Source organism: Scyliorhinus canicula, chromosome 2 (genome assembly GCF_902713615.1).
Source record: "Scyliorhinus canicula chromosome 2, sScyCan1.1, whole genome shotgun sequence".
Classification (NCBI taxonomy): Eukaryota; Metazoa; Chordata; class Chondrichthyes; order Carcharhiniformes; family Scyliorhinidae; genus Scyliorhinus; species Scyliorhinus canicula.
Window position 1 is genome coordinate 224,324,055 of NC_052147.1, and position 12,004 is coordinate 224,336,058.

The 12,004-nt window shown below is 46.3% G+C and overlaps 1 protein-coding gene across 1 annotated transcript in view; it reads right to left on the reverse strand.

Moving 5' to 3' along the window:
- LOC119961981 (adenylate cyclase type 10-like) overlaps window positions 1-12,004 on the reverse strand; it is a 324,780-nt gene that overhangs the window by 61,212 nt on the left and 251,564 nt on the right. Inside the window, exons 27-28 of the mRNA XM_038789668.1 lie at window positions 9,375-9,579; window positions 9,170-9,266 (exon numbers count right to left, since the gene is read on the reverse strand). Of these exons, the coding sequence (XP_038645596.1) occupies window positions 9,170-9,266; window positions 9,375-9,579 (302 nt within the window). The remainder of the gene's footprint in view (window positions 1-9,169; window positions 9,267-9,374; window positions 9,580-12,004) is intronic.

Consider the following 12,004-nt stretch of genomic DNA (forward strand, 5'->3'; position numbering starts at 1 on the left):
CCAAGGGTGTGTGCAGACTTGATGGGCCAAATGGCCTCCTTCTGCACTGTAAATTTATGATTCTTTGATAATGTATCTAATGTCTAATTGGGTCTGTTTTTTTAAATGCTAAGACTAAAGTAAAGGGGGCAGGGTGTTGTATCTAAGTAGTACATCCCTGCTGGTGGAATGTCAGGCATTCAAGTCAGGCGACACTGACCTATACAAGAAATCCAGGTACGACCTTCGCAAAGCCATCCGAGATGCCAAGAGAGAATATCAGACCAAGCTAGAGTCACAGACTAATGTTACAGACTCTCGGCAGTTGTGGCAAGGCCTAAACAACATAACGGACTACAAAGCGAAGCCGAGTAGCATTTCCAGCAGCAGCGCACCCCTCCCCGATGAACTCAATGCATTCTATGCTCGGTTTGAGCAGGAAACCAACGATCCGCTGTTGAGTGCCCCAGCAACCCATAACACACCCATACCCACCATCACAGCTTCCAAAGGCAGATCGGCCTTCCTGAAAGTGAACCTTCAGAAGGTAATGGGTCCGGACGGGATCCCTGGTCGTGCACTCAGAGCCTGCGCGGACGAGCTGGCAGATGTGTTCGCAGACATCTTTAACTTGTCCCTACTCCGCTCCGAGGTCCCCACCTGCTTCAAGAAGACCACCATCATATCGGTGCCAAAGAAGAACCAGCAACGAGCCGCAATGACTATCATCCGGTGGCCCTGACTTCAGTCGTAATAAAGTGCTTTGAGAGATTGGCCATGAAGCGCATCATCTCCACACTACCAGAACGCCTTGATCCACTGCAATTTGCATACCGTTGGAACCGGTCCACAGCAGACACCATCTCCCTGGCCCTACACTCATCCCTAGAACATCTCAACAACAAGGACTCTTACATCCTATTTATTGTTTACAGCTCCACCTTCAACACCATAATCCCAGCCAAGGTCATATTAAAGCTCCAAATTCCTAAGGGTACACATCTCCAAAAATCTGTCCTGGTCTACCCATGTCGATGCTACCAGCAAAAAGCACAACAGCGCCTATGCTTCCTCAGGGAACTAAGGAAATTCGGCATGTCCACATTAACTCTTACCAACTTTTACAGATGCACCAGAGAAAGCATCCTATCTGGCTGCAATACAGCCTGGTATGGCAACTGTTCAGCCCAAGACCGCAAGAAACTTCAGAGAGTCATGAACACAGCCCAGTACATCACACAAACCTGCCTCCCATCCATTGACTCCATCTACACCTTCCGCTGCCTGGGGAAAGCAGGCAGCATAATCAAAGACCCCTCCCCCCTGGCTTACTCACTCTTCCAACTTCTTCCATCGGGCAGGAGATGCAAAAGTCTGAGAACACGCACAGACTCAAAAACAGCTTCTTCCCCGCTGTTACCAGACTCTTAAATGACCCTCTTATGGACTGACCTCATTAACACTACACCCCTGTATTCTTCACCTGATGTCAGTGTTTATGTAGTTACATGGTGTACCTTATGTTGTTCTATTTTGTATTATCTTTTAATGTACTTAATGATCTGTTGAGCTGCTCGCAGAATAATACTTTTCACTGTACCTCGGTACACATGACAATAAACAAAATCCAAATGTCACATGATCTGTAGTGATGTCCGTAGAGTGTTTGCAGGGGCCTTTGGTTCTTCTACTTAGTGTTGTATGAGCAACAGCTCCTGAATAAACCTTGCATCGTGTTTTGAAGAAACCCAAGTGTGTGGCACCACCATACCTCCATACCTTTTCTCTTTGTGATTTGAGAATATAACATTTGTAGTGTGCTGCGCCCTCCATAACCTGGTGTGGCAACAGGGTGATTAGATGGCTGAGGAGCAGTTGGAGGACCACACATCTCCTCAGTTAAGGAGGACGTCAAGGAGCGCGGCAAAGGGAAACCCAGGGAGCAGGCTGAGGAAGGATCTCAGGCAATGGCCACGGTATGAATGATGTCAGGTCTTGGAGTGCCCTGATAGCCTCATACTTTGGGGAGGACCAGGATTAGCATGGCCAAATATGTCCTCCTCATGGGTGTTCAGAAGTTTCTTACCTACGTGCTGCTAGCGGGTTGTTTCTGTTAGAGTGCTCCTTTCATCGGTAAGGCATGGAAGCCTTAGAACCAGACGATGCAGGAAAATGATGAAGACTTGTGGTGAGGACAGAGCAATGCTTCTCATATTTCCTGCAATTTCATGACTCCTGCTTAACAGAAACCTAAGTGCGACCTACCACAGAACAGAGTGATCTGTGGGTGATAAGATGCTGGATGACATGTCTCGGCTGATACTGCCTCCTCCGAGGTTAGGGGTCCTCAGTGTGGGTCTGCATCTATTGAGCAGATGGGCAGACTCTCACAAACTTTTATCCAATGACTTCCTCATGCTGAAATAATTCTTCCACAGATGAAAGGCCTGTGTGTTGGCCTAGGTTTGTGGTGAGGTTTGGTGTCCATGACCTAAATTACATAAGCATGACTTCATCATTACATTGAGAGGTGGGGACAACCATTGCACTGTCATCCTCTCTGAGAGAAGTTTGAGGGTGAGCCGGCATAGTCCTTCCAGCCTAAATGTGGAGGTGAGCTGTGCATGCTGCAATGGAATGAGAGTGGAGAAGCATAAGGTAACTTTTAATATATGAAATGGTGCTAACATCAATGGTCAATATCTAATCGTGCCTAAAGTCACCCGTGCCCATGCTGTGATTATAGTTTATATGCCTTTCTTATCCTCTTGCTAGGTCTAGGTGTTTCCCAAAGAGCCACAGCTGAGGATGAAGTGGCCTGCTGTTTGTCACATCCATTGCCTGAGATGACCCTGGCAGACGCCCCATCCAGGGCTGGAAGCTTGAGGGTCCTGGCTTGCTTTCGGGCAGCATGGGTTGTGTATTGCCACCCTCCTCAGTGTGCCGGGCTGGAGGTGTGTCGCTCACAGGGAGTGGGGTCTCAACACTCCCAGAGCCCCGGGTGGAAGGCCCCGGGCTGTGCACCAGCCAATCCTCATCCCTGTGGTGCACAGGGGGCCCTGAGCTCCTCAATGGGATGGAGGGACAGCTGTAGTGAGATTTAAAGTCCACTATGCTCTGATGCTGGCACTCATGAATGCCCAAAAGATCGTGCCTGCACCATGCAGTTGATTCTCTGCACCATTCAGCTCACGCCCTCACCCATGGAGTGCATGACCTGACCCATGGAGTGTACATCCTGCACCAAGGTCTCCACTGCGGGCGCCACCCTTTTTGTGTTGGCCTTGGACTGATGGCACCATCTCCTTGGACATAATGTGATGGGACTCCTCCAGTCAGCCTTGTAATCTGAGGAGGGATGCTGACATCCCTTCCTGATTCTCACGACTGAAGCCAGGGCCACGTCCTCTGACCAGGGCTTAGCAGACAGCTGAGGTCCAGAATGTCTCCAAGTGCCGAATGTCTGGGACGTCCCTCTGCCTGCTGTGGATCTTGCTGGCAGGCTGCCTGCCCGTGCGAGGGTAGAAGATGTCATTCCTCTGCTTCATCTCATCCAGCACCTTAGTAAGGATCCCTTCGAGAATGTGAGGTTGTCTTCTTGGCTGCCATCCTCCTGATTGGACTTGGACCAGGTGTTGGGGAGTCCTGGTGAGGCATTTAAAAGACACACTCCACTGATTGCTGAGATCATGTGATGTTGGTGTGAGCAAATCAGAGGCAGGTCACCATTAGTGAGGTGTGAAACTCATGAAAAATTACCCTTTTTAAGTGGGTTCGGATACAGCTACTTTTCCCAATGGGCATAGACACTTTGAAAAAGATCTGAAAATTCCTACCCCGAGCTCAATAGACTATAGCATTTCTTTTTTTGCTTAGAGATATGGATGAACAGAGTCACAGGACTACGAATTAATCATAGAATTTACAGAGCAGAAGGAGGCCATTCGGCCCATCGAGTCTGCACTGGCTCTTGGAAAGAGAACCCTACCCAAGGTCAACACCTCCACCCTATCTCCATAACCCAGTAACCCCACCCAACACTAAGGGCAATTTTGGACACTAAGGGAAATTTATCATGGCCAATCCACCTAACCTGCACATCTTTGGACTGTGGGAGGAAACCGGAGCACCCGGAGGAAACCCACGCACACACGTGGAGGATGTGCAGACTCCGCACAGACAGTGACCCAAGCCGGAATCGAACCTGAGACCCTGGAGCTGTGAAGCAATTGCGCTATCCACAATGCTACCGTGCTGCCCCTAATTAACCTTTATCAAATGAGTAAAACATTTATTAGGATTGACTATAATACACTACTCCTTCACCCCACCTATATCTTCACAGATTCACACACATTTTTAAGGATAACACACAAAATATATCTTATTCTATAATGTTCTCAGTGAGTCTATGTAAACCAGCAGACCAACTGTGCCAGATGCCACTCAATACAACTCTTGGGGATTTATCATCAAATCCCCCAGATGCTTATCACACTGTGAGCCAACTGGTCTCACTGGAATCTGACTTTCAGCTGACAGTTACTAAACTCCACTCTAAAATAAAACGCCTGAGAATACTCTCCCAAAACAACGTTTTCTCTTGGATGCCTTCACCATGGATACACTTCTCCATGCAATCTCTCAGGTACCCAACCATGCCAACAGAACATCACTGCAGCACAGACTGTATTAAGGTATTAATTCTGATATCTGGCTTCTCACTAGCTAAATTGAGCTCTACTTTAACTTTCTCTCCCCCTTTCTTTAAGCTCAGTAAACGGTACCTTGTTCAGATGCCAGTTCTTTGTCCCTTTGACTTCAGTCTCCCTGGGAATTTTCTTTTAATTTCTTATTTTCTGGAACTATCTGTTCTTTAGATTTTGCGATTTGCTTTCTGCCCCTTACTCCACTGCCCTGTTAATAGATTCTGCGAGAGCTGCTTTCTTCTCAGATACCTGTTCCCATACTGAACCACAGGTGCTTATGTTTTTCAGTGTGGGCCCCTGGTTGCGAAGCAACAGTCCAGTTTTTCTTTAAACCCTGTTTGTTTTCACATCATAACCCTTTAATTACAACGCAGGCACAGTTTGAAGTGAAACCAAAACCCACAGGTATGCAGGCATCTTTGTTTAACATGAAGCTAACTAAAGTTTTAACCCTTCTCACACAGAAACACAAAATTAAACTTACATAAAACTATACCTTCTTTCCAATACCCACAAATACAAATATAGATTACTTAAAACTAGCCCTGTTTCCTGACATACTTTCACTTACTTCTGATTATTTCCCACAAATGTTTGGACTTCCAATCCCTACCTGCAATCAGAGCTCTCAGAAATAGCTCTGGCATTGCCTATATATGCTATTCTTGTGCTTTCTTTAGGTGCTGCTGAGGTACAGAATCTCTGGAAGTTGTTAATGTCTTGAACAAAGAGTCCTGGAATGAGGTGGCCCTTGTCTGCTGACAGCTTGCTATTTGGCAGATTGATGTTTCCTTCACTGTCCCACTGTTATAGTCATATGAAGAGTTGGCTAGAAATCTGGCATGTGCTGTGGTCCTCTGAATCCTGAGTGGCTTGGTAGTCATTATTCTCTTCATCATTACAGTATCATAATCTTTCTCTTCCCATGTTGCTTCTTGCTATGATGTAAAAAATGGGAGCTTGTATATGAGTGAGCATCAGCTCCTTGGGATTAAGGGTGTGAACAGTGGAGTCTGAATAGTGCTGCAAAGGCACGCCAAGATGACAGAGTAATACCCAGTCGCTAACCTGATGTCAAATAGATATTGCCAATTTATCCATCTCCTGCAGCAAGAGGTGAAGGCTCCCCCACATGCATTATGGCTCTCTCCATAAAAAGGTGAGGTACTCAGGCTAATTTCAATGTTAATATAATTGTCAGTCTCCAAGTGGGATATCTGGAAGTGTGATGAATTGTCAAAAAGATTGTAGAAAGGCTTTTAAATCAATTTTTGACTTTCAGCAACCTCAAGTACACCCGAACTTAGACCATAAGACCATAAGACACAGGAGCAGAATTACCAGAACTTAAGCAGAATAGAGAAAAACAATCAGTCTCTCGCACCTGATCCAAACTTGCATTTCAACTTAGCGCAACAGTTGAAACTCTTTTTATCGCTTTCTGGGAAGTTAAGTTGATAAATACTGTAAAACCTTAGTGTGCGTTTGCTGCTGTTTGCTTTTCCATTTACTGGTCATAAATCTGTTCAGCATTTTCAGTGCAGTGTTAATTTTAATGGCTTCTGTATTTGTGTCGATCAGCATGATCTATATGTAACTTTAATGACAACCTATGGTGTGTGTGCATATCTGTGTATGTATGAGGAGAGTGTATGCATGTCTGTTTGTAGGAGGGAGAGTGTGTGTGTGTCCGTTTGTATGAAGAAGGGTATGTGTGTGTATAGGAGGGAGTGTGTGTGTGTGGAAGGGAGTGTGTTTGTGTTACTCTGTTGTTATAGGAGGATCTTGGACTAATGGTGGTTTTCATCGTTTCATAACTAAGTTTCAAGATAATCCTTTCCCAAGCATTATTGCTTATGTTCTGTCTGAACTATCAGGCCTTGTATCCTTTTGATCCTATGCGCAGGTTTGGAAAGGAGTTGCTGATGAACCTGTATGCACTACTACCATAGAAGAATAGTATTTTGGATGCCCAATTCTATCATACTACGAGTAGCTGGTATTGTCTCTGTGAAACCACTGAACTGTAGGAAAACAGCTCTCACAATACTAATAAGGGTATTGAATCCTATTGAGGTGCAACTATGTAACTACGTTTAAAGGCTGGAAGGGAAAGCCCTCTTGGATCTCGCACCTCAGTTTCCCATTGTGACCATATGAACTTCTATGCATAAAACACAGATCGCTCTTAATTTTGCAAAAATCTACTTTACTCGTAAAACATCTGAAAGACATTACAAAATTTCAAAATGTCCATCACACAAAGTGCAATAATATTCAAGTTCTTTACATACTACGGGCACGATTCTCCGCTCCCGGGGAAAATCGTGAAGGCCGTCGTGAACTCGGCCGAGTTTCACGACGGCCTCGGAGCCCGCTCCTCTCACCGAATTCACCTCCACACGGGGGGCTAGGAGCGGTGCTTGCATCAAGGCGGCGTGCCGAGAATGACGCGACGGCAGCGCCTATGTGATGTCAGCCGCGCATGCGCAGGTTGGCCGGCTCCAACCCGCGCATGCGCGGCTGACGTCTCGACGGCTGACAGCTCAAACCCACGCATGCGCGGTACTGTCTTCCCCTCAGTCGCCCCGTAAGACGTGGTGGCTTGACCTTGCAGGGCGGCGGAGGGGAAATAGTGCGTCCGATTGGGACGCCGGCCCGACGATCGGTGGGCACCGATCGTGGGCCTGTCCCCTCCCGAGCACAGTCGTGGTGCTCATTCCCCACCTGGCCCCCAACAAGCCCCAAAATGGGCCTCTCACGGTGATTTCACGACGGCAGCGACCAGGTGTAGTTGAAGCTGTCGTGCAACGGTTGCGAACGGCAGGCCGCTCGGCCCATCCGGGTCGGAGAATCGCCGGTCGCCGTGAAAACCGGCGAGCGCCGATTCTTCCGAGCGGGGGGTGGGAGAATCACGGGGGGGGGCACCAGGGGGTCGTGAAATTAGTCGGGGGCCCTCCCGCGATTCTCCCACCCGGTGTGGGGAGCGGAGAATCGCACCCACCATGTTTCACTTTAAGGTGAGTCAATAGTGAACATAATGTTATAGGCATTAAAAAATGGTCATTACAAATGGTGCAAAGGTATTTAAATTGTCTACATACATCAGGTTGCACTCTGAGGTACTTCAATGCAATTGTGACACATGTAATGATAGTCACCATATACATTCAATGTAAATCATACAGTCTGGGGGGTTCTATACAATTCCCAGCCCCTCAATTCACTATGGTTGAAACGTCTTGGACAGCGACCTTCCCCCATTGCACCAGTCTTGGGCTTTAGATTGTGCCAATCTGCAACACTCATTCAGAGACAACTCTTTGCTCTGGAATACCAACAGGTTTCGGACTAAAGAGCATTGTTTCACTGAATCCATAATCCTCCAGCAACAGCTGATGTTTGCCTCAGTGTGAGTCCCTGGGCACAGACTGTAGAGAACAGAGCTGTGTCACAGGGCTGCTCGGGCTGAATCTCAGCAAAATCTCACCACCTCATCCCTCTCCAGACATTCTTTGCAAAGGGACCTTCAATGAGAAGGTGGACAATGGTCTTTTCCTCATCACAGTCACCTTGATGGCAACGTGCAGAGGTGGTGAGACTCTGAACATGTAGAAAGGATCTGATGGGGAGGGTCTTTCTCACCACCAGCCAGGCTAAGTCATGGTGCTTGTTTGAAAGTTCTGATGATGAGGCATTCTGCCAAATGACCTTGACAGTCTTCTCAAAGAACCATCCGACTGGATACACCATCTCCTTTTCCCATGGGGTCTCTAGGATGTTATAGGCAGACCACTGTCTGAAGGACTTGTGATCAAAGGTGTTTCTCTGCATATATTTTTACACGCAGGACAGGCGGTAGAGCACAGTCCAACTACTTGGGGCGTTCCGCGGCAGCCTGGTCAAACCCTTAGCACTCTTGTTGTGGGATGTGCTGCTACAAATGACCCTGGAGCTTGCAGATCTCTGAGGCAGTAGAAACATGTTGATTCTGCTGTCAAACCATATTTGGGCCTGGTGACCTAGTCACATTGGACCAGCAGCACAGTACTTCTTGATACTAAATAGTGGGCTTCCTGTCAGTGGTGTTCCAGAAGCTAAGAATTTTCGATAAATACAATAATTAGATTGAATCCAGAAACTACTCCAGAGTCAGGCCAGTTTTCATTGGGCTGCTGCAATTTCCAAGCTACAAGGAAGAGGATCTAGACCGCAGAATTATGTATGTTACATGTGACCACACATAATAATAACAACTACAATTACTTCTCCATGTTATAAAAAAGCAGCATCGTCTTTCTCTTTCCTAACTACTTATGCTCTTGGAGTGAAATGAGAATTAGTTGTGAAAATAGTAGGATTGCAAATGTGCAATAGTTACTTTATATTTCTGATTTTCTACAAAAGTATTCAAGTATTTTAAATTTTATTATTCACCAGCTCTTTGGGAGTAAAATATACTAAGTTAATAATTAGCTTACCTGCCAGTAAGTAGTAAGGCTTTGGTCAGAAAAGGAATGATCCAAACGTCAATATTGGGTTTATTTATGAGTCCAGCAATTTTATGTGCCAGGCGTCCTTAAAGTCCAAACGAACATATTAGACTTGCAAAGAGTTTACATAAGAAAAAATGAAGTGATAGTTTTCTGTATTATTTACATCGAGAATAACAATAATCGTGCTTACCGTACTCAATCGATTCGGCAAGTCGTCCAGTACAAAGCTTCATTTCTGAAAGTGCACATACTAAATGACCAATCATTTGTAAACCCTCCTGATTCTTGTTAAGAGCAAGACACTTCCGTCGTGCTAACTTCTCCATTTTTGCACTCTTCTCTTGAAGACCAACAAAATGATAACAACGGAAAGAGTCAATGTAGGCAGCAATGATCTATTTGGAGTACAAAAGAAAATCAGCAGGAAAATAAACCTAGAATGCCGGCTTGGTTGTACTTTCTTTTAGCCTAATTCACCTGAAATCAGCATAACCGGCAAGAGGATTATGTAATTTTGAGCACAAATTATTGTACAGCCATCTGAGCTTCTGTGATATTTGGTGCTCGTTCACTAGAAGCAGACCGTGCCACTCACCTAAGAATAATCAATCGCCATTGAAGTTTTCCACTAATTGAGCTTGTTTACAGGTCTTTGAGGAGGCCCCAAGCTGCCTCTTTTGGTTATAAGGACACTAGCAGGAATTCTTTCAAAGTTTCTGAATGTTTTTTTTTGGAGCAGCCGGGCTGAAGTTAAAGTGTGGAGCAGCCGGGCTGGAGTTAAAGTGTGGAGCAGCCGGGCTGAAGTTGAAGTGTGGAGCAGGAGGAGTAGTGCGACTGAGGTCAGTGGTTGAAGCAGCAGGAGCAGCGGGGCAGGGTCTGGAACACGAGGCAGCCGAAGGCAGCATGTAAAGGGGTCGTCACACGCTGGGTGGCTCCTGCTTGAGGTGTATATGGTTTTTTTGGGGGGAATTTTTAATGCCCACTCCTGGGGTTAATTCACGAAGGACTAAGAACTGACAAAGGCAAAAGATGTCCAAAAATCCGAGGAAGACAGCAGGTAGGAGGGAAGAGAATGAGAGCTCGCCATCAAGCGTGAGGACCAGCCAGGAGGCTGACAAGAGGGCGGAGGCCAGGCCGCTGTGTGGAACCACACTGCTTACAGCAGAGAGGATGGCTGAGGTGGTGTCTCTAAAGCTTGAAAAGCAGTTTGCAAAGCATATAGAGGTGATGAGAAAGGAGATGGCAGTGGCACTGAAGGCGTTGGTCAAGGAGGCAATTGATCCAGTGAAGGTAGCTGTTGCAAAGGCGTCGGCTGATGTGAGGGAACAGAGTGAGAAGATGAAACGAGTAGAGGAGGCCATGTCGCGGCACAACTATAAGCTCACCTCGATGGGAGATGAGCTGCAGAGGATGGTTGAAGCCAATAAGGGGCTGCGAGCAAAGCTGGATGATATGTAGATGCGTTCCAGATGACAAAATTGAAGGATTGTGGGCCTGCCCGAGGGGGAGGAGGGCTCGAGGCCGACAGAGTACTTTGCCAAGATTGGATTGGATTGGATTGGATTTGTTAATTGTCATGTGTACCGAGGTGCAGTGAATAGTATTTTCCTGCGAGCAGCTCAACAGATCATGGGAAGAACAGAGAATAAAAGAAAATACATAATAGGGCAACACAAGGTAATCAATGTAACTACATAAATACCAGCATCGGATGAAGCATACAGGGTGTAGTGTTAATGAGGTCAGTCCATAAGAGGGTCATTTAGGAGTTTCAAGATGTTGGAAGAACTGATAGGGGAAGGAGAAGAACCCTCTCAGTATGAATTGGACCGAGCTCATCGCCGCTGAGGCCTAAGCCTAAGTTAAACGAGCCACCAAGAGCAGTGATTATCTGTTTTCACAGATATCACATGAAAAAGGTATTGAACTGGGCAAAGAAGGAGCGGGAGGTGCAATGGGCTGGTGCCAAGGTTCATATCTATCGAACTTGACGGTAGAACTGGCAAAGGGGCGAGCGGCTTTCGGCTGAGTGAAGGCGGCGTTGTACGATAGTGGAGTGTGGTTTGGAGTGGTGTATCCAGCAAAGCTAAGGGTGACCTACAACTCCAGAGACTTGTATTTTGAGATGATGGAGGTGGCGGAGGCATTTATGAAGGCAGAAGGCTTGGGATGGAAGTAAAGAGTGGGAGGATGTATATATGTAAATTTGAATAATGTTCCTACTTCATACTGTTATAAAGGTTAAAATGTTTTTGTTGTTGCTCTTTAAAGCTTTGAATAATGTTCTTACTTCATGCTGTTATAGAGATTAAAGTTTTCTTGTTGCTGTTCTTTGTAGCTTTTAATAATGTTCTTACTTCATGCCGTTATAGAGGTTAAAGATTTTTGTTCTTTGTAGTGACATAATTTTTTATGATTCCATTTGATTGTTGTTTTTTTCCCTGTGACTGGGCGGGAGAGGAGGAAAGGCCTGAACAGGCCTGAACGAGCTAAATTAAGTCAGCTAGTGAGCAGAGGTGTTGTGAGGGGAGGGGCTGTGGACATTGGAGCCTGGTGAGCAGGTTTCAATGGGCCTAGGAAGTGAGAAAAGGGAGGGGATCAACTCGGGGTGGGGTTTCTTCGAGAGGGGAGTGTAGAGGGGGGATTCTAGCAGGGGGTATGGGTTTCGATGTCAACAATGGATAGGGATGGGTCAGGCTCAGTGGTTAGGGCCCAAAATTATGATGATGGTGGATAAGCAAGGGGAGGTTGGGAGAGAGAGCCCATGTTAGGATAGTTATGTAGAACATGACGGGGTTGGAATGCCCACTGAAGAGGTTG